Source organism: Protomyctophum bolini (assembly GCF_963924005.1).
Source record: "Protomyctophum bolini genome assembly, chromosome: 14".
In the NCBI taxonomy this organism is placed as follows: Eukaryota; Metazoa; Chordata; class Actinopteri; order Myctophiformes; family Myctophidae; genus Protomyctophum; species Protomyctophum bolini.
Genome location: NC_137875.1, coordinates 19514982 through 19538158, shown reverse-complemented (window position 1 = coordinate 19538158; position 23177 = coordinate 19514982). Strand labels below are relative to the sequence as shown.

At 41.2% G+C, this 23177-nt stretch overlaps 2 protein-coding genes across 2 annotated transcripts; one reads left to right on the top strand and one right to left on the bottom strand.

Moving 5' to 3' along the window:
• Positions 1 to 543: 543 nt before the first annotated feature.
• On the bottom strand, positions 544 to 16753 carry LOC308328230 (delta-1-pyrroline-5-carboxylate synthase-like). Its single transcript, XM_080781994.1, has 18 exons — positions 16631 to 16753; positions 15558 to 15674; positions 14891 to 15042; positions 13978 to 14127; positions 12559 to 12663; positions 11376 to 11534; positions 10803 to 10893; positions 10521 to 10645; positions 10036 to 10180; positions 8631 to 8704; positions 7377 to 7470; positions 6682 to 6902; positions 5652 to 5789; positions 5000 to 5195; positions 4591 to 4712; positions 2724 to 2910; positions 1784 to 1879; positions 544 to 1628 (listed from the first exon to the last, which is right to left on the bottom strand). The coding sequence occupies exons 1-18, from the start codon at positions 16632 to 16634 to the stop codon at positions 1447 to 1449; spliced, it is 2358 nt and encodes a 785-aa protein (XP_080638120.1). The 5' UTR covers positions 16635 to 16753; the 3' UTR covers positions 544 to 1446.
• Positions 16754 to 19024: 2271 nt separating this feature from the next.
• LOC308328791 (tripartite motif-containing protein 72) lies at positions 19025 to 22899 on the top strand (the record flags this gene model as incomplete). Its single annotated transcript, XM_080782901.1, has 5 exons — positions 19025 to 19621; positions 19800 to 19895; positions 19989 to 20222; positions 21123 to 21264; positions 21366 to 22899. 5 exons carry the CDS (start codon positions 19025 to 19027, stop codon positions 21932 to 21934), a joined length of 1638 nt encoding a protein of 545 aa, XP_080639027.1. The 3' UTR covers positions 21935 to 22899.
• Positions 22900 to 23177: the final 278 nt, after the last annotated feature.

Genomic DNA, 23177 nt, shown 5'->3' with positions numbered 1-23177 from the left:
AAAGATTAAGAGTACTGGAGAATGGCTGAAGCTAATCAATAATTGGAAGTAACTGTAATACGCATTTAGAAAAGAGTCAAGATGGCTTGACTTCCATTGGCCTCATTTGTGTTCAACAAACAAACCTCCTAACTTGTGTAGATTGTAGTTCAACTGGTTCACAATAAGAGTTGAAGGAAATTTTTAAGATGTGTTACTAACACGGTATGCAACATGTGCAATGTATAACTAAGGAGCCTGGTTTAATATTCAGTGTCTTAACATTCCTCAAACTTAAATCAAAACATAAATGTAATCCGTGGCATGGCAAAGTAAACTTTGTTATCCTGTCAATGTGGCACAAACTGAAAACACAACGCCTCAAAGAGGTTTCTGTTTGAAGTGCTGAGCAATTAAATGTTAATGTTGAATACAAAACAATCCAGTTCAAGTGTGCAATAATCAAGATCTGCCTTTACATTAAATACATCTGTAAACCACCGACTTCCAATGCAACTTCTTCTCTTGCAACCGTGTGTTACAAACATTACACAGGACTTGAAGTAAAGAACTGTACAGCATATTTATTCAAATCATTTGTGCAAAATGATAGGACCATGACCAAAACGAAACGGAAGAAAACGATCTGTACGAGCAGCACATAAGCTGCACAGAACTTTCCAAGTAGAAAAATGATTACAAAATCACAACTGTTTTATTACTTTCAGTCCATCTAGGAAAGAAAAAACAGATATGGGATGAAATAACCTAGGGAGTTCGTGTTACCGTCACAGGCGTCATAATGACACTGATAATTCATCACCCCTCTTCAAAACAATGTGGGCACTAGGCTTGGGCGGTATCAAGGTGTTATAGTATACTATAGTACAGTGTACAGTACCAGGCTAGTTATCAATACCAATGGTATGATTTTCAATACCGTCAAAAATACAGACAAGGAATCGTGAAGATATTGAGGACTTGTTCCAACTACAAAAGCAGTAAATTAGTCACGATGTGATTGCCAGTCTGTCACCTGCATCTTCACCTCTGTTCAGCTCACCAATATCAATATCTGCCACAGTGTCACTGGGCCATGCTGAATATGGATTAAGGACACTTCATTATTATATGGGCAATACAATATTTAAAAGATGTATCTACCGGTATTCACATTTTTAAACACCAAACATATACAGTACCATCTAACACGGTAAAGTGTCAGAAAGGTATAAAAAATAGATGCCGTCCAAGCCTAGTGAGTGAGAAACCCATCATTACTGGCCAAGGGAGTTGATTTGAGTGTCTCAAAATATATCCGGGTAGAATCTCAGACAGAGACTTGTGTGCAGGCTCAGGAAAACAGCGTGGCTCTTTTGAATGAAAAGTTTTATGTTGTAATATCAGGCAAACGGAGCTGCAGTTCAAAGTACGTAGGGCAGTGTGGTGCTTCCAATTGGTGGGGTCCTAGTTGAGGTTCCTATGGGGGACAGGGATGTTCTCGTGCAGGTACTTCATACTGCCTTGCTCAGAGAAGTCAGCCACTGTGTGCCCTTCACCCCGAAGTACCCACTTGGTGGTCAGGAGCCCCTCTAGACCAACAGGGCCTCTGGCGTGGATCCGTGCTGTGCTAATGCCAACCTCAGCTCCTGCAATATCAAATACCTCAAAATGAGCTCCCACAGGCTATTTCTTTGTCAGTTTTAGTACTCAATCTTAAAATCAATCTTAAAAATACTACTATGTATTATGTTATAACAGAGAGATGTCAAACCATCATTGCTTTAGTTTAATCTGTACCTACCTAAGCCAAAGCGGTAGCCATCAGCAAAACGTGTGCTGGCGTTCCAGAACACACAGGCACTGTCGAGTTGCTGTAGGAACTGCTCAGCGGTGTCCTCTGTGGAAATACACAATGTTGAACTCAATATATTCACTACTTAAAAGGACAACTTTAGTTTTTTCAACCAAGGTCCATGCATTCACATGGAATCATGCAAGCGGTAGACAGCAAACGGCAACACCTGCTGGACGGCATGGCACGGTAAAAAGATTAAATATTGTAACATTGATGCCATCTGCCGTTACCGTCACCAGTTCTGGCTGCCGGGCTGCCGTGCCGTCCTGTTCCGTTTACTGTCCTGCTCCCCCGTCCACTAAAATGAAACATGAAGCTTTTTTCTTTTTTTTTATCCCACTTTTCAGCCCCGTTTCAAAACTAATGTGATCCTGGGCTCTACACACCCTCCGCCAAACTAGAGCAACGGACTTGAACTCATGCTTCCTTCATGCCTGAGTGTCCAAGTTGCTCCTTTACACCTGACTGGGGGGAGTTTCCCTGGTTGGCCAGGGGGAGGCAGTTTAGAGACCAGGAAAAACCTTGTGTTTCTATATCAGTGGTTCTCAAATTTCATGTAAAGGACCCCAAAAATTATATGTAATATGCCGCCGACCCCCAACTGAAAATATGTTGTTCCAGGGACCTCTCAGAAGCAAAGATTTGAGTTAAAAACTGAAACTCTGAAAGAATATAATTATATTCAAAGATTTAAGGCACATTTTAACGATTTTTCAAAAAAAGCAGACCTACAAGTTCATAGTGTGGCACTCTGTGCTTATAGATCTGCTATTTTTCAATAGCAAAAGCATAACATAATGCTTAAAACACCAAAAGGGGTTCCCGCCCCCAAAATGGGTTAAAAACCAGGACATGAAGTTGTTAAGCAGGGTGTAGATTTGCTAACCATTTTCAGTAACAATGACATCTGTGTGGGAGCTGCCATATTTGTGAATGTGGTCCACGGCATCCTGCATGCTGTCCACCACCTCGATGCAACACTCCAGGTCCCCGTACTCTGTCCTCAGAGACTTCACCTCAGATGGGCTGAAGGTCAAGTATGAAGCAAATCTGGGACCAGCGTGGATCTTGACCTGTGGGAACATAGTAGCATGATTTTAGGAACATGGATCAACATCATAAAAAAAGATAATAATAATAAGAAGAAGAAAATAAATCCCCACCGTGAGAAGTGATGTACGATGATCTTATCATCGTACATCATCATACATCATCTCATTCCGGTTCCGGCCAGTCAGAATTTGCGTCCTCACCTTCGTCTCACCTTCGTCTTCAATGTTTGTGTTTACACAAACACTCAAAATTGTCCATTCATTTAATGTTTGTGATAGGACAAAATGTTTGCACATACACCAAAAGATGGACATAGGAGGGGCTATCGCACCTAAAGAATATATATATATATATATATATATATATTGTATATTACATATACATATTTTGTGGTGGTTCTGGAGAACCGTGGGTCCGACCCGCGTGTGTGGAATGTGAAGTCGGTGGGGCAAACGTTTGTCGAGTTACATGCATTACAACCGTACACGTACGCACGCACGCAGACACACAGACGTGGCGCATTTAGGATTTGTTTAAAAAAAATATATATAATGTTATAACATCATGATTTACCACGGCCACGGGCTCGACTCCCGATCCTGACGGCCTTTACTGCATGTCACCCCCCCCCCCCCCCGCCCCAACTCTCTCCCCCATTTCCTGTCAGCCTACTGTCTGTCCCTCTATGGTAAATGGTGCATTTATATAGCAGAGATTGTGCATTACATTCACCCATTCACACACACATTCATACACCGATGGCAGCTGAAACCATGCAAGGCACCAACTATTTAGGGGTTCAGTGTCTTGCTCAAGGACACTTCGACAGTAACCGTGTTCGAACTGGCAACCTTACGGTTACCATCCAGGCACTCTACTCCTGAGCCGCTGCCCCCTCTATAAAAAGAATATATAAAATAAAGGCGAAAGCCGCAAAAAAATTAAAAAAAGACATTACCAAATGAATTCCCACCCCACAAGCCCGGCTGCCAGACTATCTGCATTTACCCATAGTATAACAACTTAGTGAGCAGCGCCTGGGCATTTAGGAGTTGTGGGAAAGGATTTGGCCAAAAGTTTTACATTTTTGGCATGGTGTTATGGGCATAAGGTTTTCAAAAACCATCACAAATGACTGGGCTCGCCCCCTAGTGGTCTGTTTGCAACGAATCCAATATTAGATAAGTCAGTATATGGTTGAAAGTTGAAACCCCAAATATTGAGTTTTTACATATTAAATCCCAGTTTATAGGCATTTTAAAGGACAACTTTTTTTTCCAACCAAGGTTCATCTTTTAGGTTATTAGAAAGTAAAAGATTGGTGATTGGTGCTATTTTTGACAGAGGGGCGGGGGCATTCGAACATGGGGCTAAATGTGTATTTATTTTTACACAATTTTATAGCAATTTATTTTTAATTTACTACCCCAGGAAATTACATCTGGCCACAAAAGATCACAGGATCTACTGAATGTGAAGTGCATTGCATGCAAACCATATATTTGCATATGCGTATACCTGATTATAATGACTAATTTGGCAATTTTCACTAACTGACACCCCCCCCCCTCCTCCAGAAATGCCATACTAAAAACCAGCCTCACTATAAACTGTAGTGTGCCGTGAATTCACTGTAACAACTACCTAACAGTTTGTGCATATTACTACTGACCATGATAGGTCAGTGCAGCTTGTTTTACCTGTTCCGTTCGAAGCATGTCAATGATCTGATCAAACATAGGAGTTCTCAGCAGGTCTCTGTGGATGAGCAGGGTCTCCATGGCATTGCACGCTGCAGGGTAGTCACACTTTGAGTCTTTGACTGCAAAAAAAAAAAAGATTAGACCCAAATCAGTCAATCACAAAAAACTATCTTATAGAGCTAGTGTGTGTGTGTGTGTGTGTGTGTGTGTGTGTGTGTGTGTGTGTGTGTGTGTGTGTGTGTGTGTGTGTGTGTGTGTGTGTGTGTGTGTGTGAATTATGAGGCATAGGTGGTGACCGTGTAAACAACCGAACATAATTGTACATAACACACAGTACTGTATGGACAAAAGGAATTTTCTTAGGTTGACCCAACATAAAACACGTCAGTCAGTACACATACTGTACCAATGTCTATAGCTTTGTCTATGCTGGCATCAGCGTCCAGGTAGACGTGACAGATGCCCTCGCTGTGGCCCAGCACTGGAATGCCTTTGGCCGCTTTCTGGATTTCCTTGACCAGCTGGGACGAGCCTCTAGGAATGATCAGGTCAATCATTTTGTCCAGTCTACACAGGTCCTCGACCTCTTCACGTGTGCCCACCTAAAACACATGTCAAGCGTTTTAAACATATCCCACAAGGAATAATAATAAGCAGTGGTGGAAAAAGCCTACTCAAATGATTTACTTCTTTAAGTCAAAGTATCAATACTGCAATGTAGAACTACTCCTTTACAAGTAAAAGTCCAGAATTCAAAATGTACAAAGGTATTGGCATTAAAATGTACTTAAAAGTACCACAAGTACTAAGTTTTCAAATGTATACAAATATTTTGAAAATAGCTGATCTGCTATTTTCAAATGGCCAATCTAGGTCTGAAGTGGTTAATGTATGTTTTGTAATAATAATCTAAATCTACCTAGTACCTAAAGTTTTCAAATAATTGTAGAGGAGTAAAATGTACTTAGTTACTTTCCACCACTGATAATGAGCAGTAAGACTTTGTACAGTACGTACTACACACAAATTATGGTAAAATGTTCAGCTCTTAGTCGTACCAGTTGAATGGCGTCTGACACACCATGAAGGGAGAGTGCTTCCTGAGTGAGTTGATGTAGAATTTTATTGGCGTTGGCAGCTTCTTTCCCACCTTTCAGTAACAAAGCATTTCCACTGGCAATTGCCAGAGCCGACACCTGTTAAAAGGAAACAAAATATTTGTGTCATGTGTTCAGGAAAGTAGTCAGATCTTAACATATCACAAGTCCCATATCAGTCGGACATATCAGTCCCATTTAAAACTACAAGTTTCCTGGGTTGTGTTTAAGTTAACGTTGTGTTTTATGCTGAAAAATACAAAATTGGTTTGTACTGTCTACCATGGTATAATATTCAATTCGGATTGACCAGAAGTTATGCATTATTTTCAAACCCTGTCCAAAAGGTACACAGATATGTTTTTTATCACTTTTTCTATGCATTTGGCCCTTGTAACAAATACAATACTGTACTATGTAAAGGAGAGGGCAGATACGTAATGTTCTAAATCTAGGCACTAGGAGGCAAGCTGGAGCCGATAGTGATGGAATGCAATGCAATGAAAGCAAGGCGTATGAAAAAAACACTAACATTGAATAATTTAAATTAAAACACATCACACATTGTTTTCTGATCGCTTGCTTTTCGTAGTGTGGCTGTCGGATAGGGTTCATCCCCGATCTATAACTAAATAGATGGTATGATCATCATGACGAACATCGACAACTCTCAGTGGTGACAATCAGGACGGGACTAAAGGCCTTTCGGGATAACTACAAAATTACACTATTGAGAACAGAATGTTCTTTGGACGACCTTGCACCCCTGACTATCTGAAGAAAGTATCAGACAGTGTGATTGATCAGAAGTTGGGAGGGCATGATGTAGTTTTGTTTCTGTATTCAGCCCAGGCTTCATTCTGACAGCAGTGATAGTTTTGAAGAGACATTGGCTGAGAGGTCTCACAAGCCTACCTCCAGGACTAGGTACAAACACCAACAGAAATTTTAATGTCAGTTGGATTCATTTGAAGTACAGTATGTAACTGACCTGTGGGAGGCAGTCAGGGCGAGATTCAAAGATGACCAGAAGGACACCGATAGGTACGGTGATCTGTTCCAGCTCCAGGTTGTTTGCAATCCTGGTTCGATTCACCACCCGGCCCACACTGTCCCTGGAGGACACCGCGATCTGACGCAGGCCAATGGCCAGGCTGTTCAGCTTGGATGAAGATAGACTCAGGCGGTTCAGCAGTGGCACAGAAAGGCGACCTATAGCGAGCAACAGAAACCCTTGGGGCATAACTGCGAGGCAACACCTTGTGACCTTCTATAGCGTTTTTCTATAAAGTATTTTTGAGTCCCTATACGTTTTGTTTACTAAATTTTGTTTTTAATTATTATTTCAAAACATGTTCCAAAAACATTCCCAAAAAAGCAAAATTATTCATGAATTAAAAACAAAATGCAGTGTTTTTTGTGTGTGTTTTTTTCCGGAAATGAAAGTAAAATCGAATAAATTCCATAAATTAGAAAACAAATGTTTAAGAAGTAGTGAGAATAGTTTGGGGGCAGGGCAAACGTCTAATTTACTTTTTGGGTGGTGGGCTAAGATGTTTTGGAACCACTGTTCTAGTATGTTCTACTAAGTATATGTTTGAATCAATAGCCATTTCCATGGTAACAACAGTGAAAGAATCAGTGAAAAGGTGATGACGAATAGCAAGTCTGCATGTGCCTCTGTACCAGCTGCTTTCTCCATGTCTTTCTTGTTGGCACTGAGAATCTCATCCTGTTTCTCTGTCAGCAGTTCAGCCAGGCGGCAGATTATCTCACTCCTCTAATAAACAAACAAACAAAAACATACACATAGTAATAATAATATGAGCCACTGCATCCTGGATCTATTCGCTAGAGAAAAGCATGAAGTGAAAATGAGGGGGATTGTTTTTTTGCTGTTAGTTGAGCGACTTTGGAGTTCGCATCAAACTACACCTCCATGCAATCAAAGGTGTGTGCATGAAAACGTAGATGATAACATAGCCTATAACTGGCATGTACGAGTAGAACGTTATTTTTGACAGCAATTGGAATTATTAGGCTGGCCATAATTGTCAAGTTCATGTAAAAACCAACAGTAGGGGTCGATTCTGTAATATGATATCTCAGAACAAATTGGATCTCTGAACGAATCACGTGGGTCCAATTAGGTTTGGTCCGTCTTTGGATCAAATTGAACAGGTCCATTCGGATTCAGTTCCATCATTTGAAAAACATGTCGGAAAGAATCGGGTCTCATAACAAATTTCATGGATCCATTAAGGTTCGGGTCTGTCATTTTGGATCCATGAAGAGCTCTACTTTAAATTCATACAAGATTTTCAGCTGTGTCACTGTTAAAGCTGCAATACAAAATGTATTTTAATGAATAAATCATACTTTTGACCAATATGTATGATAGAGTACTGTATTAATATAATGTAGAACTAGTAAAGCTGCAATTGTTTGGTGTACAATTCCACTTATCATCTTATGTCAGCAGTAGCACTGCTTTGGATGAGAGAATGGGCTACAGTATATGTTTAAAGAATAACTCTTCCTACTTCCGGACCGCTTCCCTACTTCCCTCCTTACAGATGAAACTAATTAAGGCTCCGTTCCATTTATTGTGCAGTGGTACCTTTTAATTTCAAGGACCCCCATAACTCTTGAGAGTGTACAAATGGAACCAAATGGACCCGTACATTTGTACACTCTCAGAGTTAGACACCCATACAGGGCCATTTGGAACCCACTCAAGGACACTTTGAGACCCACTGGTGTAGCAGTGTTTCCAGTGAGCCAACACGCACAATAGCAGCACCCTGACTCTGTTTGACCAGGATGGATCAGAGCCTTCATCAGTATCAGCAGTAACACCTGTGAAGGAAGTAGGGAAGGGGCCCAAGTTCCTTCCAAAATGGCATGTGACGTGCGCATAGAGCCCATTGAGAAACTCACCTCCTCTGGAAGTAGAGCAGCCATGGTCCGGCCTGCCTGCCTGGCCATATCTGTCTGCTGCTCCACGGTTGGACCTGTTGAAAAAAAAAACCCAGTGTAAGGAACTAACTAATGGCTCGTACACACTGCCCGATATTTGCTCCGATTATGCTGTCGGGGAGCATTTTTGGCGCTCGCCGACAAAATCCCCGATCTGACGCAAGATCGGGCTTTGATCGGCGAGGTTTTGCTCGCTGTGTGTGAAAGGATCTGCGAGAAGATCCAGCGCCAATAAAAGTGCTCGCCGACGCCTCCCCGACCATTTCTGAATATTTAGCACGTTTGATATTTGACTCTGTCACCGACTGGATATCATACAGTATGAACGTGGTTGCGACTGCGCCCCGACTACACACTGCTCACAGCACTGCTGTCTGTCTGTATGTCTGTCTGTCGACTGTATCGATAGATGTTCAGATGATAAGATATATAACCTTCATTCCGTCGGTAAATCCCTGTGTCGTACATATTGGTAGCCTATATTTATATATAATATTGCCATTACGCATTTCACTTGAATAATGTTGATAAAACCGCATCGGAATCAACAGTGCAGAGCAAACTTTTGGACCTCGTGCGCTGTGTGTGTGTGTGTGTGTGGAGAAAGACAAGATTAAAACGTCCTGTCTCGCTATAGCACTATCACAAACAATCACGTCAATTGTCGCCCTGTGTAGCCTGGCTATTCCTGTGTGTGTGGCGTGCACACAGAGAGAGAGAGAGAGAGAGAGAGATGTGCCCTGTGTGGGTCTCGCACTTGTATCACGGCATCCTGCACGTGCATGTCAAAATGAATTGGAATAAAAAACAAATGATGTAGCCTATATGTATCGGGTCTGGATCGCATCTTGGTGAACTCTTGCAGTGTGATCCCTGGTCGGCGATCAATCGTTTAGTGTGAAAGCCACAAATAAAAATAAAGACTCCTGCAGTGTGAAATGCACAACGATCTGATGACTCGCCGACAACTTTAAAACTCCTAGGGCTGTATTTTGCGTGTCTTAAGTACCAGGTCTTATTACCTAACTTGAGTAAACTAAAGACCTGGAGGCGTGATCAATGCCATTTGGCTATTCTGAGTGGCCAAAGAGCATTGATCTCGGTCTTTAGTTTACTCAAGTTAGGTAATAAGACCTGGTACTTAAGACACGCAAAATCCAGCCCCTAGTGTGTAGGGGCCATATCCTTCTGTCTAAATTGCACAATGCGGCTGCCTTTTGGCAGCCTCATTTTGTGAAATAAATGCAATATAATTCCCTTTAGTGATCCGATGAAAAGTAATAAAGACACGGTAAATAAAATAGGGAGAATAGATAAAACACTGGAGAATAAAAAGGGAGATTAAAAAGAAAATCACTTCAATTACCTGCAGGTTTCACTTCAGAGAAGAAGGTGCCAACTTTCTTCCCTTCTACGATGTCAGTGATGACGTGACCCGTGACTTTGGGATGTGTGCCGTTGGCAATGACAACAGATGTACCTCCTTGCAGAGCCCACAGTGCTGCTTTCACCTGGCCAAGACAACATGGTGAGAAATACCTCATTATCATTGGTCCCAACCACGTTTAATTTACATGATGCAAGACTAGTAGACTAGTCCAGTGCTTATCAAACATTTTCATATCAAGGTCCCCCAAATTCATACTTCATACTTTTGTCTTCAATGTTTGTGTTTACACACTTTTGTCTTCAATGTTTGTGTTTACACAGACCCTCAAAGCTGGACATAGGAGGAATAACTAGCCTGGCTAGCCTGTGTGGTCTCTGGTCTAGCAGGGCCCCATAGGACCCCTGGGGGTCCCCGGACCCCACTTTGAGAAACAATGGACTAGTCATTTCTACGATACTGACCTTGGCTTCCATGCCACCAATGCCTACTTTGGACTTGGTGCCATATTTGATAGACTGCTGGTCTCCGGGGTAGAATATGTCAATGAGCTTGGCATCATCTGTTCCTGGAGGGCTGTCATATAAGCCTGTTGGATAAATTATTATTTCTTTACCCTGGGTAGCCACATTCAGAATCTTTTTTCAATTTAATTACATGACTATTAAGAAAAATAAATGGATGGAAGGCAATACACCATTAACAAATATTGCATTGCGGTTGTATACTGGGCTGTATTCCTGTACCTTCAACATCAGACAGAGCAATAAGCAGATCTACTTTCATCTCAACAGCCAAACGTGCAGCCAAGCTGTCATTATCCTTGATGCTTATTACCTGAAATACAAAAAAAGTCATTAAGAGGAGCATCTCACCACAACACACAATTTGTTTATTTATAATTTATTGCACATATCAAAACCAAAGAGGGGGTCTAAAGAATTATAATAAATGAATCAAAATATGCTAATGCTATGTTACAAACTAATAACCATCACGTATATTACTGTACACACTGCCCTGTTTCTGGTTACCTTTCCAGAAACAGGGCGGTTATTAAATATACATTTATACGGAAAAACGGTTGGTGGACACACACACAGTACACGTGGGGTGTGTGCACGGTCTCACACACACACACACACACACACACACACACACACACACACACACACACACACACACACACACACACAGTAAATGTTCAACAATGTGAGCGTACATGAACAGTTGGCGAAGGTGAATACAATAAGCGAAGAGAAACGTTTCAAGTATAATTTCTGTTAAGTCAGCCTCACAACACACACAGAAGAACCCACGTTTACTCCCTGCAGATCACTGCTGGGAACAGGAGGAGCCTGAACAGCATCATTGGTGTTGATGATGGGAACAATGTTCATCCGCAGAAGTTCATGGAGGGTGCTGTTCAGGTTGCGTCGCTTCTGCTCATCATGGAAATCTAGGTTGGTCACTAGGATCTATAGGGTTGACATGGAAAGAATATTGAGAAATGTAAGATCAGGGTGGAAAAGTAGCACTTAGTCCTGCTGTGAATGAGTTAAAAATCACACCGTGTGAACCGAGTGGTGCAACTCCCCTCTCCCCCCCCCCCCCCCCCCCCCTCCTCCTCTTCCTTCTTCTCTATCTCTCTCTCTCTCTCTCTCATTAGCAGGTAACAGTGCAGCACTCTCTCTCTCTCTCTCTCTCTCTGTGTTTCTGGCAAACAGCGCCCCTACTGGTACTCATTATATGATGCTCATAGTCACATAGGTGAACACGGACAAAGCTGTTCCTTGGAGTGGTTGCACCACTCAAAAAAAACTAAAACGTTGGTGAGCATACAGACCCCCACAATATGTAGCTGTTTTTAATCGTTTTGAAATTTGTCTTAGCTTTTTATTTGTAAACCTATGAAATTCACATGTATACCTTTTGTTTTTCTTTTCCTGATTTTCTGATGTATTTCTATATGATATTGTATTACTCGACGACACTGAAAAGGAGTTTAATTACTCAGTTTAATTTCGAGAATAAATAAAACTGCTCTACAAATACAATTTGAGTTGACGTTGAATACAAAGAAGAGGAAGTGCTGCCGTGGTCCGTGTGGTTATCTAAAAACAAAAAGGTGCTTGTTGGCGAAGGAGATCCATCACAGCACTATGTTGCAGTCTGAGTCAAGTATAAAAAGCCATTATTTTAATGGCATCAGCTTGGCAAAAAACTGTTAAAAAAACGACCAACATGTTTTGGCTGTCAAGCCTTCATCAGGGTCTAACTCTAAACAATTTGAGTTGAGTTGATTATCGTCCTATTCCAAGTGAAAATGTGGTACTTCCAACTAAGAGCATACCGGTAGATCACATTTGACAGCATTACCGTAGATTATTAAAATGCATTATTATTTCACAGCCACAATAAATAACATTCATCATTTCATATTCCAGAGAGCATGAAGCGAAAACTGTAAGGAAGGAATACTTATTTTGTGCTGATACATACTTGTGCAGTGCATGTGCTGTACTGGGTGAACATGGCTTCATACAGTGCCATTAGACCGCTCTGCCCCGCAGCTGCACATGCCCTTGCCTCCAACACTGGAACCGACTGTGGTACAGAGAGAATGGAAAATAATTGCACATAGTGGAGGATCTTATGGAGAGAAAAGGGTGATTTCGTGCTAATTCATCTAAAAGTGCGAACATTTTGCACAGATTGCCTTGTTTCCAGCCTGATTCACTGTGTTCCGTGAATTTGTTTTGTCACGTCGCTACTCAGTCTGTAAAAGGTGCTATCTCCAACCACCCTGGGCAAGACCTACGCTGAAAAGACTATCAGCGGAAGTTGCAGGATTTTAGCGGAGGTATTGCCCAAGGAAATGACGTTAATGCTTTGCAAATCAGTTTACATTCTCCGCAAATGAAACAAGTGTTGTGATTGGTCGGGAAAATATCGTATCCGGGGGAAATACATTTGACGGATATTCCGGAGGATACGTCCGCCAATAGCTTCTCTGCCTTAGGGCTGATTCATACTCATATTTTAGAGCCGAATAAAAGTCAGTTTGGCGCTGTAGAGCCTACAATTTGACGTCATTTGAGGTTCGGGGGGGGGGGGGGGGGGGGGGGGGCGGGTACCGTCCTAAAGTCATCTCTTCGGTGCTACTGAAAGTTTCTGACGAGCCAAAATCATTTCGGCACTACAGCGGTAAAATAGGAGTATGAATCGGCCCTTACGTTGTGACCAGGCTTTTCTTTTCGCAGATAAGTAAGCCTGGGACCGAGGCTAATCTCCAACAGGAGACATGTGAAAGGATGAAATCGACCCATGGCTTCCGATTGGTCTGTGGTGCGGGTTGGGAAAAAAATTAAACACCAGTTTGACGTCATATCAATGATGCACAGCTACTGCTGTTGCCCTGCAACGTACGTATCATTCACTAAGCTCACCCCAAACAGCTGTCAGGTTTTTTGTACTACTGAATCTGACATAGTGGACTACTGAATCAAACTAGTGTTTACTTTTTACCGTAGGTTTTACTCTCGAGTGAGAAAAGCATGCGCTGGCTGATGACATATCAGCAACAACATGGGTACACAACAGGTTGTTATGAAATAGGAGTCTGCCGCCTGCTGGCCAGACTGAGTAGCGAAGTGACTAAACTAATTGACAGAAAGCAGCTATTCAGGCTGGAACCCAGGCTAGCCCAGGGCATGCTCTAATGATTTGGCTAGGGCGCCCGAGCCGGCGACCTTGGGAAACTGTTGCTGCAAGTTGGGGTGCCATTAACAACCTATATAAAAAGTTAAAAATGTTCTAAATGTCATTATGCTTTAAGTAGCATGGGACGCAAAAAGATGGAATGTCTGAGAAGGGTAACCCATTGCCAGTACTATGCTGATGTGCAGTGCCTTGATTCACCATGTCCTTGAGCTGGTTCTGTCCAGAATGCAGGGCTTGTCTGACGCTCTGGGAGAGCAGGATCTCATGCCTTAGTCGCTGTTTCCCAAATGCCACAGCTCCACTAGTGACAATCATCATCTCCCTACCCTGGTTCTGCAGCACAGCCACCTGCATGGGAAAAAGACAAATAATAACCTTTTGTCATTTTGTCACACCAACGAGTCACCAAAATTAATTATTTTAAATCTTTACAACGTTTTCCTCCTTTTATGCCCACCTAATATTTTTGAGGGGCACTAACCCCTCAAAAATAAATAAAATTGTCCTAACACAAACATTAAATGCCATTGACAATGACTGGAGAATTTACGTCATGTATATAGACAAGCAAATCAGCTATTTTGTCTAGAGTAACTCGTTAATAAATACATTTAATTTATTGATATTTATTTTCATATTTTTAGTTTTACATCATGAAGATGCATGATAATAAAAGCACCCTTTACTTCACACGTTTGTGATTTTTATTGTTACATAGCAATCATCATCAATTTCACAAGTTCAAAATGCGTACAAAATCTTTTGAAAATAGCCGATCTACAAGCTCACAATGCGACGCATTGTGAGCTTGTAGATCTGCAATTTTCCAATGGTTGAAATAGGGCTGAAGTGGTTAATGTATGTTTTCTAATAAAAATAAATAAATAAAAATCTCCAAAGTAACTAAAGTTTTCAAATAATTGTAGTGGAGTTAAAGTACAACATTTGCCTCCGAGGTGTAGTGCAGTAGAGTAGTAAAAGTATAGAAAATTTGGCATACTCAAGTAAAGGAAAAATACCTCAAAATTGTACTCAATTACAGTACTACTTAAGTAAATGTACTTAAGTTACTTTACACCACTGTCCAGAGTGGCAACAATGTGACACGAACCTGTTCCACTATTGACGCTAGCCGTCCCAACGACAGGCCACACTCATCCCCCCGGGTCACCACAGCACTTCCCAGCTTCACAACAATACGTTTGGCATGCTTCAACTCACTCCGGTGAGCAAAGGACTTCCCATGGGAACGGGTGAGAGGAACTGTATAAGACAAGAACGGCATAATAGCGACAGATTAATAATAACTAATTTAGTTTGCAGTGATTGTTATTACCCACTTTGGTTAATAGCGTTACTGTACAATGTACGGATGGGAATTATCAATGCCTTTGTCTCCATCCACCACCATTGAAATACAGGTGTTTTTCAGTTGCTTCATATTGATATTCTGTGCATTCAATTCTTATTTTAAACTTGGTGTCAGTAAAAAAGGAACATCACAGGTGCAGCATGGTGACTGGGCATATCATGTTTGTTTTTATATAAATAATTATGCTTTAGCAAATTCAACATAAACAAGGCAGAACCAGGTCGGAACAAGGCAGACTTTTTTTTTAAACTGGCCCACACTCGGCCACGCGTGCAGACAGCATTACATTTACAGAAAACCGCCCAATGATAGAAGCGCAGAACTTTTGATTAATTATTAATTGAAGAATTTCTTAACGGTGATTAATCGATTAGCATCCCTAGTACAATGCTATGTGAGTGCTTACACTTGGTCTGTGAATATGTCCTGTGGAAGGGTGAGCAGACATTTGGCTGCCGTGTCCTGGACTGCAGGCGGGAACACAACGCCAGCCTTGGAAACATGGCACTGAGACCTGAAAAAGCTAGACATACAGTACCAACAACACAGTTCATCCAAATCAACTGATGTATTACTCAATTATTGGTCAAATTATAACTTTCATCTTTCCATGTTGCATGAGGTCAGCAGTGTGTTAACTGCTGTATCTTTGATGCATCAATTAATTAATTATGTAATGGAGGATTTACCAGTGGCTTGTTTTTATTTTTCTGAGTTGTTTATTATTCTAACAATAATGTATTTGATTAGTTTTAGAACAAGACTGAAGTCATGCCTGTCATTCACAGCCTCCATGATGTTGTCCAGACCTACAGACTATCTACAGAAAAAGACAGTTATGTCAGAAAACGGGCACACTTCAGTGATGTCATGTTTATGGAACTTATCGGCTCCGCCTCGATCCTGACCACATCATTCATCAGGGAAACGCACACACCCACCCACTGGTGTAACTGTAACATTGTTTAATTATTCTCATAGTAGATCATCCCATGCCTCCCCACATAACAGGCACACACCTGAGTGAGCAACACAGTCTGGTCAAGTTAGACTTGTCTGGTCATTGCTCACACACAATAGCTATGTCAAGTTCAACATCATCTTGAGCTGTCGTGAGTCGTGACTCGATCGTGATGACAGTCAGCTATAGTCAGTAAATCACTGGCTGCTATGCTATTGTTGACAGCAACACATTCTACAGCTAAGCGACATAACACAAGGCTGCGTGCTGTTGCATGCCGTTATCAATACTAAACTAACGTTATGCTGCATGTGTAGCTATAGCTATCCAGCTAGTTGTGCTAAAAATCATGTGTAGGGCAGGCTACTGTACATGTGGCTATACTCTCTCAGCTTAGCCTGGATACTGGGACGCTTCCGCACAATCCGCAGCAGTGCTATGGCAAGCATGGCTAGTGTAAGCTGCCTTCCTACTAGCATAACGACATTTTACCTCTTATTAGCACGTGCATCTCTTACCCATGCGATATGAACACTAAATCCTCCCAGCGGTGCAGCTGTGTGTGCCTCTAAGTGTGTGCCTCACTGCAGATGAGAGGACAGGGACACGTCGTCAGAGGAACTGCTCTGGTGCCTTGCCACATCCACAACACTGACAACAGACACGTGCGCGGCGCGCCATATAGCAATTCACCAACAGCTTCTACGCAGGATTCAGTGCCGTGTAAAGTCACACACTTGATCGTCCCTATTCTATTCTATTCTATTCTATTCTATTCTATTCTATATTTAGTTGTTGTTTGTTTGTTTGTTTGTTTGTTTGTTTGTTTGTTTATCCCTCGCCCTTATTGATTGATTGAATACTTCATTAAAAGCACAGGAAATTACAGTTCAATTAATATAACGTCTGCTAATGTATAAGTTACCCAAGAAAAGCACTTGGCGTGGAAGGCCCTATTCAGTTAATTTAAAATACAGATTGTCATTATGTGAGACTGCTGATTATTGCATTTTCAGATTTTACTGATAACATGTAGGGCACTTCATATGGCCTGGCTAGAGGACAGGATTCAGGAACCATACTAAGATACAATTAAAATGTCCATGAATCCAATCAGGTACACTGACTAGCAGCTAGAAAGATATCCAACCTGAACAACTCTGCTGCAGAGTTTGCATATAGGGCCGGTGACCCAAACCCCCAAACCTCAAGAAAGGACACGCCAATTTTGGGCACGTGTGTGCGTGCCAATTTTTGGGGTGGTCAGAATGGTCTTTTGTGCCATGATTTCACATCAGAATAAACTACACATACATTGGATGTCTTATGCTAATGGTCCTTTCCTGACCAGAAACCGGATCCTTTCCTGACCAGATGAAAATGGCTAGTCATCCCAATTCACAAAGCAGGAGATAAACACCTTTTCACTCATTACAGACCTGTTTCCTTGTCACAATTCTCCAAAATCCTCGAAAAACTTTTTTCTGCACGACTGAATTGGGTAAAAACTAAAAAGTTATATTGAAAACAGCAACAGGCTGGAAAGAGTTTATGAAAATACATTTTTAGGGGTTATAATCAACCATAAATTCAGTTGGAATTTCAACTATATATGAGCTAAAGTAACAAGGAGTGTTACTTGGGATCCTACACAAAGCTAAGCATATTGTATCTTAAACTATACATCATTGATCACATTATACAACACCCTAATAATGCCATATCTGACCTACATGGAGGTTTGGGGAAATACCAAAGTAACCTTCAACCCTGATGCACTATACAAAAAAAAGCACTAAGAATAGTCCACAAAGTAGGCTTCCATGATCACACAAACACACTATTCATGAGGTCTAACACATTGAAGTTTATGGACATAGTAAAGTTTAAAACAGCACAAATCATCTACAAGGCAAGGCATAAACTACTACCAGGAAATATTCTGAAATTGTTCATGGAAAGGGAGGGGAGATATGAACTAAGAAGGGAGCAAAACTTCAAACAGCTTGGTGCTCGCACCACTCTGAAGAGCATGTGCATATCTGTCAGTGGAGTAAATATGGAATGGTTTACCAGAGAATGTCCAGCAGTGCAATAATTTAATTCTATTTAAGAAAAGGTACAAGATGTGCGGCTTTTGGAGAAATACAGACATGATAAGTGATGGATCTATATGTGTATGGTGGTGTATATATGCATGCATGCATGTATCTATGAGTGATATACTGTATATGTAGGAAAATAATACTATGCTTGGAGGTATAAGAATAAAAACTGAATAATATTATAATTAATACAATACATTTATGTGAGTTTAAAATATGTTAAAGAAAATAACAAAGGATAGGCATCAATAAGCTTTGAGCTTCAGCTTATGTTGGGCAGGCCATACATATACACAACATCATACATCATGTCGCATGATTATGAATTGAATACCCAGGCCTGAATGGAAACAAGACCGCAAGGACTTTTTTCAGTGATCCCTTTGGACATATGTTGACTGTACCCTGTACTGATTACATTTCTGTAATTATATTTCTGCCAATAAAGTATTCAATCAATCAAATAACATTATAGTATATGCTTTTTAAAATTCTAAAAACTACAATTTTTTTAAGTGCCTGGGAGTGGGGTGGGATCTATGTTTATAAAGTAAATCAGGAAATAAAATGTGAAAATAAAGAAAACAAAACTGCTCAAGCATATGATGCACCATTGCCCAGCAAAAATAACTTCCTGAAATGTATACCTTGTAGGCATAATAGCCGGCAGGACGATATCAAATCATCTTTAGTAATGTGACACTTTGGTACGTGAGCTGTGCGTGTAGTAGGGGTCTATGAAACATTTATGAGCAAGCAGGACACTGTGCAGACTGAGACTGAGCCATAACAGGTGTGCAAGCAGCAATGGGAACCATTGAGGAGGATATCTTGGAATGTCCTGTCTGCCAGGACCTTTTCACGGATCCTGTGACACTCTCATGTGGACACAATTTCTGCCTCACTTGCATCCGGAATGTCTGGGATGCAGATGTCTCCGATGCGGGGCCTTTCTTTTGTCCGGAGTGTCAGATAATGCTTCCTTCCAGCCCTACCCTGGAGATAAATACAAGCCTTCAGACAAAGGTAAAGGACTTTACCAACAACAGATCGGCAGCAATGGGACAGAAAACAGCTCCCAGTGGTACAACATCAATTTCTCCGTCTATCTGCTGTGACCATTGTATAGAGGAAAAAGCGATTGCTGTAAGGACTTGTCTCACCTGCGATGCGTCGCTGTGCCAGGCCCATGCTCTATTGCACCAAAAGAGGGCAGCTCTGAGGGAGCACACACTGGTGGATGTGATTGAAGACCCCATGTCAATGAAATGCAGGGAGCACAGGGAGGAACTGAAGCTATTCTGTAAGGAAGAGAAGGTTCCTGTGTGCTGTTTGTGTGCCCTGGTTGGAGTTCACAAGAGCCACCAGACAGTTCAAATCCATGAGGCCTGCTCAGACTTTAAGGTGAAGTATCACTGTCAGTCTAGTATAGATGCCATGTAACGATGTAATGATCACCAAATAATGATAATGAGGACAAAATTGTCAAAGAAATATTGACAATTTTGCATTCTTTCATATTTTGACATTCCTCATACTATTGTTCTGTCAGCCTGTTTTCTGTATGTCAATCTACTAATAGGGCATGTTAGAGACCACTATGAGCCAATTGCTGAGGAGAAGAAGTGAAGCAGAACATGTTATCAAAGATTTGGAGTCACTGTATGCAGAGACACTGGTACACAAGGAATATTTTCCCCGCAGACGATTCATTTTATACAAGATTATACCTCCATCCCACCCCACCCAAACCATTGTTCTCATTTTCCAGAAGTCTACTGCAGATTTCCGAGAGAGGATCTCAGAAAAGTACAGTAGGATCCGGTTTGTACTAGACGGCGATGAACGCCTGATGATGCAAATAATTGACGCAGAGGAGACATACATGACAGCGTGGCTGGACGCCCAGAGGGCCATCATGGAGGTCCATCTCAAAGACATAAACAACTTCAGAGCTGCCAGCAAATCTCTACTTCAAGAGACAAACGACTTGAAGTTCTTACAGGTATTGCAATTTACTATGCATTTATAGTTTTTGTACCTTTGTACCTCTGTTAAATTGTTAAACTTTGAATAATACAATTGTAACTAAGTATAACTTGTGTAACCTGTGGTTCCCTCGAGTGCCTCCAATGGGTAGAAGGGCTTTTAGTGGTGCTCTCTATCATCAAGGCATTATGTAATTCAACATGAGGTTGATCTACAGTATACATGTATTCATTTATTATGGACCTTTTTGAAAAATAGTCCCATCCTAGATCCTACAAAATGTCAAGCCAATTATAGCTAAACAGCATTAAATACGAAAACTGTATAGGTGGAAATGGGTGGGGCCTATATAATGTGTACATATACTGTAGAATAGATGCATAATGTCCCAATAAATCCAGGGAGGTTCCGGTTATATGACATATAATAGTTCAAAACGTATAGTCCATCAAAACATTAAGTGTACCACCTTGAGGTCCATAATAATGGTGTAATAGAGAAATATTACACCACCACCATGTTTCAACTCACAAAGCCCTGATAAAGACTCCTTTGTGACTCAAAAGTCGGTGTTTTAACTTTATTAGTAGCCTACCTTGATTTTATATCCACCCTCTACTAATTTTTGTAACTTTTTTGAGTGCTCGGATCGCCACTTTTTCTTCAGCAATTGAGTTCCTTTGATCTTTTAAGCTGCACCTCCATTGAGCACCTAGTTGCTTTTCTTTTTTTAGACTAATATAGTATATTCAGACTTTTTCAGTTTGTAAAACAATGTGTCTATCTATGCCTTTGACAGCAAATCACAGCACACAGTCTTGGGTGAGTGGATGTATTGTTCAAGTTTTAATTTTAAAGTATGACCGCATTTCATTCATACAGTATATCCTTTACCTTCTAATGATTTATTATTTTTTATTACAGCAAACCTCTGGATTTAGCACCCATCCAGGAAGTAGACAAAGATCTTTGTGATCCTGAGAGGTTGAGAACAGTCGAAAGGCTAATAGATGACCTATCCATGGCTTTGGCGCAGCACCTTCCACGGATGTGGTCATGTTCGTACAGAATAAAATATTTAAGAATTTAAAGTCAAACCTTAACATATAATTAAATTAATTACATTAATGGGGTCATGTTTTTCTTTTTTCTTTTACAGATCTAAGTACTATGTCATTGGACTCCAAGACAGCACACCCCAAACTGGAGCTGTCCCAAGACAGGAAACAGGTTCAATGGAGCAGACAGCCTCTTGGTGAAGTGCCAAGCTCTCAACCATATGACTCCCAATACAGCGTCTTAGCAGAAGAGTGCTTTACTACTGGAAAGCACTACTGGGAGGTCATTGTTCAGGAGAAACCATACTGGCTACTTGGTATGACCACTGGCCCCCTCCCAAATAAAGATGGCACAACTGTGAATATCTCTAGTCCAGATATGAATAAGACATCCTGGTACATCTACCATGGAGACGGACAATACTTGGCTTGCCATGACGCACAGGAGAAGCAGCTACCAGCTGGTGGAAAGAGACTCAGAAAGCTGGGTATGTTCGCAGACCTTCAGAAGGGAGAGCTGTCATTCTATAATGCGGACACTCTGGCTGTGATTCACTGCTTTGCTGTGGAGTGTAAGGAGCCCCTGTACCCCGTGTTCAACCCTTGCATTGACATGAGTGGTCTTAACAGGCAGCCGCTCATCCTGCTCTGCCTGAGAGACTGTGATTGAACTCAAAACACAGCAGAAGCAAGAGAATGCAATGAATGAATGAAAACACAGCCAGGGAAAGTGGACAGATTGATTAAAAAAAAAGGGGAAAAACGTTTACTGTACCATACAGTTCATAAATTTGCTAATCTGGATGGAACAAAAACAATGAGTTAGATATAGCCACTTTAAAATATAATTTTGCAACATTTTTTTACTCTCAGGTCACACTATAAGCTATACCGGTAAGTCGTTTGTTACATGTTTGACGTGATGGGATGATTTCATGTAATCCGTTTTTTTCCCCCCATTCTTCATTATACATAATCAAGACACAAATAGGTGACAAGTTGGGACAGATTTTAATATGCCCGTTTAATATTATGGGACTCGCTGTTGTATCGCATATTGACAGGGGTGTGATGTTTTGATTTATGCTCTGCCTATTAGTATGAAACTCGAACGGAGCTGAGTTGGTTACTAGAAGCAGACTTTGCACAACTCGGCCACTTGTTCACCTAACGGGGGTGCCCTCACTGCGCTCAAATCCGCTTCTCAAGGCCTTGTTTTAAATGTTTTTAGCCGTCCGTCAACCTATTATGAGTTTGGACTTGGTAGTGACTGAGAACGACACTTCCGCATTCCAGTGTGGCAGGGACAGTGTTAAGCAGGTGTGGTAATCTCCGAGACTATATGCCAACATATTTCCCGAAAGATTGCAACTGTAGACTTTTCCGACAAAGACCTACCATCTACTTTGTACTGTATAATAAAAGTACATGCAAGACTCACACATGTTCTATATCTGTTGCTGCACTAGTGCCCCTTTGTGTGTATAGACCAGGGGTGCCCACACACAGACCCCTTTTCCACCGGTTGGTTCCCAATGGGAACCGGTTCAGTTTGTAATTTGTAATACAATAAATCATTGTCTTCGTGTAAGTACTCAATTGGGGAAGTTTAATGGTGATAACAATCTAATATAGGTAATGGTATGGTTTTGCCCACTCAATTCATATTTAACGTTTCAATTTTGGAGCTCTGGCTCATGGACTAAGAACCAAAAAGAACTGAACCGGTTCCCACTGGGAACCAACCGGTGGAAAAGGGGCCACACTTTTTTTACTTGAGAACTACCTTTAAAATGGCAAGCTCAACATGATCTACCCACCCCCCAAAATGTACATGAGGGGGCTTTGTAATAGCGGTACTGGCGTTACATATAAGACAAACACACGTGTAATGGGAAATAGTCAGGGGAAAG